This window comes from Rhincodon typus, chromosome 8, assembly GCF_021869965.1.
Source record: "Rhincodon typus isolate 14 chromosome 8, sRhiTyp1.1, whole genome shotgun sequence".
NCBI lineage: Eukaryota > Metazoa > Chordata > Chondrichthyes > Orectolobiformes > Rhincodontidae > Rhincodon > Rhincodon typus.
Window position 1 is genome coordinate 81,144,281 of NC_063339.1, and position 6,000 is coordinate 81,150,280.

The 6,000-nt window shown below is 42.5% G+C and overlaps 1 protein-coding gene across 6 annotated transcripts in view; it reads left to right on the plus strand.

Moving 5' to 3' along the window:
* Positions 1–6,000, plus strand: part of numb (NUMB endocytic adaptor protein) — a 252,505-nt gene that overhangs the window by 157,782 nt on the left and 88,723 nt on the right. For all 6 annotated transcript variants that reach the window (XM_048599601.1, XM_048599605.1, XM_048599600.1 and 3 more), the window contains exon 3: positions 2,091–2,233. In XM_048599601.1, coding sequence (XP_048455558.1) covers positions 2,108–2,233 — 126 coding nt within the window. In that variant the 5' untranslated portion in view covers positions 2,091–2,107. The remainder of the gene's footprint in view (positions 1–2,090; positions 2,234–6,000) is intronic.

Genomic DNA, 6,000 nt, shown 5'->3' on the forward strand with positions numbered 1-6,000 from the left:
TGTATGACCCTTTAATCTTTCACTTATAAATTCTATGACTTGGTGCTGCCTCTCTCACTATACCTGAGGAAAGAGTAATGCTCTGAAAGCTAGTATTTTCAAATAAACCTGTTGGACTATAACCTGGTGTTGAGTGATTTTTGACCTTGTCCAACCCAGTCCAACGCTGGCACGTCCACATCATTGCTGTATGGAGAGATACCTTCCCCACAGACCGCAGTTAAAATTTATCTTCGCTGCATTCGCACATTTAACAGCAAACCTTAAGACCATAGTGATAGTTTCAGATATCTGCACGCAATACAGAAACTTGCATGAATGATAGAAGTATTTAAATTAGCTTTTATAAACTAAACCATTACTTAATATTTGTAGTTACCACAAACATATAAAATAGCTTTGAGTGTTGCTCACTGTTTTGTTGAGAAATTAGAAAATGCAAAGTCTTCCACTGTACAGTCAGTTTTCAACAAATCGATAATGACACTGCCGAATAGCGCTCATTTGAATTGGAGTTTACCTCGTGCCTAACTTTGCAATTGCTGCAAGATAGGATCATGCCAGGTCGTACAACTAATTATATCTGAGTGGTCAGCCAATACTTGATGTGTTTTCACCTGCACTTTGTTTTTAATACTTTAAATGCTTCCCTTCAAACAGATTTTGAAAAGTACTTCGCAAACTATTTGGGTCTTTTGAATATTGATAAAGCAACATGAGTAAACTGTAGACTTTGCTTTGTACCAGCCTTGATTTTTGTTCTTGGAAGATGGTGCCAGAATGATTGATTTTTTTTTACTGCTGCGATTGATTGGAAAAAGCAGCTCGGGCTTGTGCTCATGAAAACCTTTTCAAGGACTTCTGTTGAGAAGCAGCTGCCTGTGAGTGTTTTGAGAGCTTGAATTCAGCTGGAGTGCCCATCACAACTTCACCAATGGATGCTAAGAACCATGAAATTCTGACTCATTACTTTAAAGAGGTGGATAAAAGACTAGGGGAAAATATGTTTGTTTTATTTTACTTTCGGTCGTATGCTGTTTCTTGACTTTTTTTCAAACGGCCTTTTCCTGAGTTTTTCTGAAGGGGTTCTTTTTGATTTCTGAGGGCTCAGTTTTGATTTTCGGAGATTTCTTTCGCATTCTTTTTAAGTTCTTAGGTGATTCAGTTATTTAGTGACAATACATTTTGTATTTATAGTGATATGTAGGGTATTTGGACTCAGAAACAAATTTAGAAGAATTTATCAATATCCTCAATTATCAACCATCAGTTAAACTTAATGTGACGACTCCTAGCACTAATTTCTTAAGACATCCAGTATTTAAATTGGCACAAGATAACAGGCATAAGTTAGCAACAAATTTTATTTTCAAAATAATTGACACACCCAAAACGTAGAAAACCATCACTTGAAACATATCTTTTGCAGTCTGGTGAGGTCACAGATTATGCATTTCCATTGCATTGGCACAAAGCTGTAATATTTCAACCAAACAGCAATTACCCATATTATTGCACTCGGTTTTCAATGTCAGCTTTGAATTTTACAATTGAGACAGTTTTTATTACAATACCATTCAGTTCATTTTCCTACAGTAGTAGCATCTGAACATATACAGCCTTAAACTAAAGGTTCCATGTCCATTTGCAAGGCATTCATGACCTCTTCTGTGTGCCCGTCTCTCTCTTTTGTGTGCTCGCTTGCTCTTTTGTGCACTCGCTGGCTCTCTGTGTCCTGTGTCTTGTGCGTGCTCAGTCTTGCATGCTATTTCTCTTGTGTGCTTTCTCCCTCTTTCTCACATGCATGCTTTTTCACCTTCTCACACTGCTTCTTCCTGGCAGGTGACATCCCTGGATCTGACAGATGATTCCTTGCTTTTAGCATTCACACAAGGTTGTCACATGTACATTGATCCACCCCAATACCCCGCACCCACTGCACACCCCTCACCAATTAATTATTTGATTTCTGCTCTTCATTTTGAGAAGTGGTTTGTGCAGGAGAATTGGTAATTACTTTTGGGAAAAATAAATAACAAACTTTGTTTAGTGCACCACAAGTTAACGTGCATTATTTTCTTCTTTTGTAGAAAGTGAGTGGTCAAAAATGAACAAGCTGCGGCAGAGCTTCAGACGTAAGAAAGACATCTACGTTCCAGAATCAAGCCGACCACACCAGTGGCAGACTGATGAAGAAGCAGTTCGTAGTGGCAAGTGCAGCTTCCAGGTCAAGGTGAAGCCTCTTTATTTATTGAAGTGATTTGCTTGTGGCAGGCTTTGTGGTTTGTTGTTTGTGATGTAATGAAAATTGCAGTGTGATTGGCAGAATATTCACAATGAAAGTCACTTTTGTAGCTACCTTGTTCCACCTAGCTGGTTGTCAATTATGAGGAACAAACTGCCTCTTCTGATGAGGTACCACTATTACACAGCAACGAAAGAAACAACTTTTAAAAATAAAGCTTGAAAGGAAGCTGAATGAATCAGGTCAAAGTAATATTCCCGGGATGTTGACTTATTCCAGTCTCCCTGGTGCCCACCAGTCACAAACATTGTACACGCATAGATTGCTTATGCTGTGTAGGCAGTGTAAAGCAGAAAATTTGTATGCAAGTTCCATCAAGCAGTAGATGATGGTGTTTTTAATGACTGCTGGAGGGAGTTGTCAAATCTTTGGGAGAACTCTGCAATGTATGTTCTGTCCACTTGAGCTGGGAGACGGACAGTGCTTTACTGTGTAGTCTAAAATGTGTCCTGCCTGATGTGGAGCTCTGTCAGTATTACACTGTAATATGTTAAAGGCTGTAAAGGGAATTCAAGCTTCTTCGACGCTGAAAGAGTGTGAGCACTACCAGTCAAACTGTCACTAGCTACATACTTCCAATTGGCTAATAGTCAGTTTCGTCAATTTTACATCATGATGTGTTTTAATACCAATTCATTGCATTTATCTCCTGATGACTGCATGCAGCATTGAAAGTCAGTTCGATCATTAGGTAGCCATGGCAACTAGTCTGACATTGCTGTAGCGAATATTGAATTTCAGTTTTAAACCAATATGTTTTCTAAATTGCAGATGTGCTGTAGATTATGGCATGCAAGTCAACCTGGTGTATAAGATGACTGTGTTTCTTCAGTGCCAAAAAACACATTGAAGCCTATATTCTTGCCCCTTCACATTTTTGAGAAAATAAGTGTGTTTTTAAAGCTGTTGTCACCTTTCTGAGGTAGTATGCTGGAAATAAAGCCACTTTACTTCTGCAGTTTTCACGAACGTTAGTCCTATCAAAGTAGGCAAAGTCCCCAGTTTACTTAACAGATAGACTAACAGAAGACATGTGCAGGTTTCATTATATGACAAGAACTACTATTTATTACAAATAAACAAATTCTGACCACAGATAAACAACTATGAATTGTCAACATATGACTACTGATTAAACTGTAGCCCTTCAACCCAGCACCCCCCCACCCCATTAAATAAAATGGGGTTATGGGTGAAGAGAGGAAAAAAAAGACTGGGTAAATAATCCAGTAACCCCAGTCCACAGAGTTGGCTTTGATACTTTTGCTTGTCAGGATTTTCTGTTCTTCAGTCTCTCTTCCTCCAGGTTCTTTTCACTTCACAAGAGGCATTGGGGATTGGTGCATTAATTGAAAAGTAACCTGGCTTTGATAAAGTCCCACAAGGTCAATGTTGGGATCTTGCTGTCTGTATTTTTTAATTCATTTTTAGGATGTGGTCCTTCCTGGCTAGGACAGCCTTTCTTGCTGATTCCTAATTGCCCAGAGGGCAGTTAAGGGTCATCCACATTTCTGTGACTTTGGAATCGCATGTAGACCAGACTGGGTAAGGATCCTTCCCTCAAGGGTTTTTGTGAACCAGATGTGTTTTTTCGACAATCGGCAACTGTTTCATGGTTATTGTTAGACTTCTAATTCCAGATTTTTGTTGAAATCAAATTCCACCATCTGCATTCTGTGCTGTCAGATCTGACCCTGACTTTGTAATTAACTGACAAGGGTGGTGCTGTTGTCTGTCATACTGACCTCTACATTGCAAAGACTGAGTGCCAGCTTTCAAATACTTCTACCTATCCCCCTCAGGACCACAACCCCACCAGTGAACACCAGACCATTGTGTCTACAAGTCACTGATCTCATTTCAACTGATGATGTCTCCTCTACTGCCTCTTAGCTCATAGTCTCCCAACTCCACACATTAACCCCCTCCAAAACAGTTGGCTTCTGCCTCCTTCCCAAAATCCATAAACAAAACTGCCCGGGCAGACCCGTTGTTTCTGCCTGCTCCTGCTCCACAGAACACATCTCTTCTTACCTCAATTCTGTTTTTTTTCTCCGTGTCCCATCCCTTCTCCCTTAAATCCACAATTCGTCTGATGCTTTATGTCAGTGTCAGAATTTCCAGTTTTCTGGCTCCAGCTGTCTCCTCTTTGCTATGGACATGCAATCCCTTTACATGTCTGTCCCCCATCAGGATGATCTAAGGGCTGTCTGCTTCTTCCTGGGGAGAAAAATAAAGGCCTGAACCATCTGTACCCACCACCATCCTCTGCCTGGCTGAGCTCGTTCCTGCTTTGAACAACTTCTTTAACTCCTCCCACTTTCTTCAGGCCAAAGGCATGGCCATGGATACCCACATGGAACCCAGTTATGCTTGTCACTTTGTGGGGCATGTGGAACATTTCTCGTTCCAATCTTACACGAGCCTCCACCCGCAACTTTTTTTTCTCTGGTATATCAATGACATCATTGCTGCTTCCTTCGCATGTTCAGAATTGGAATTATTTATCAATTTTGCTTCAAATTTCCACCTGCTCTTACCTTCACAACTCTAACTCCCCCCTTCCCTTACTTGATATTTCTGTTCCCATTTCTGGGAATAGGCTGGCCACCAATTCCCACAGTTACCTTGACTATACATCCTCACACCCTGCTTCCTGTATTCCATTCTCCAAGTTCCTCTGTGTCCATCGCATCTGTTCCAATGATGCCAGCTTCTAAAAAGGGGTCCCTGAAATGTCCATCATCTCCCTCAACCGAGGATCCCCCATCACCTTGGTTGACAGTACCCTCAGCCATGTCTGACCCATCTCTTGTACTTCAGCTCTCGCCCCTTCTCTTCCCTCCCCCAGAGTCCCCTTTGTCCTCAGTAACACCCCACCAGCATCCGTGTCCAAAGGATTATTAGCTGCCACTTCACCAGCTCAAGTGAGATGCCGCCACCAGACGCACATTCCTCTCCCCTCCCTTGTCAGCCTTCCACAGGAGTGTTCCCTCTGGGACACCTTGGTCCACTTCTTCTCCACTTCCAATGCCTCCCCACACCCTGCGGCACCTTGCAAAGCAATTTCAGAAGATGTAACACTATACCATTTATTTCTTGCCTCCTCACAATCCGAAGCTTCAGTCACACCTTCCAGGTGAAGCACCCAATCTAGTGTACTGTATTCACTGCTCATAATGTGGTCTTCTCTACACTGGGGAGACAAAATGCAGATTGGGTGACCACTTTGCAGAACACCTACGGCTGTCCACAACAATAACACTGAGCTTCAGGTTGCCTGTCAGTTCAGCATACCACTGTTTTCCCTGGCCAACATCTCTGTTTCAGGCTTGCTTTAGCAAAGGTCAGCACAAGCTCATTTTCCACCTGGGAACTCTGCAACCTTCATGACTCAAGATTGAGTTCAATAATTTTTGGGCCTCCGCACCTTCTCTCCTATCCTTACCCCAACCCCCGTACCCCAGGCCTTGTCATGATATGGGCTGTACCACACACAACCCATTGTCAGCCGCTAATAATCCTCATTAATTCTCCCAGGCAGACCTTTACCTGTCTGCTCACTATCAGTCTGTGTGTCTCGCGCTCTCTCTCGCGCTCTCCCGCTCTCTCTCTCACACTCCCTCCTCCTCTCTCTCACACTCCCTCCTCCTCTCTCTCACACTCCCCCCCCCCCCCCCTCCCCCCCCCACCCC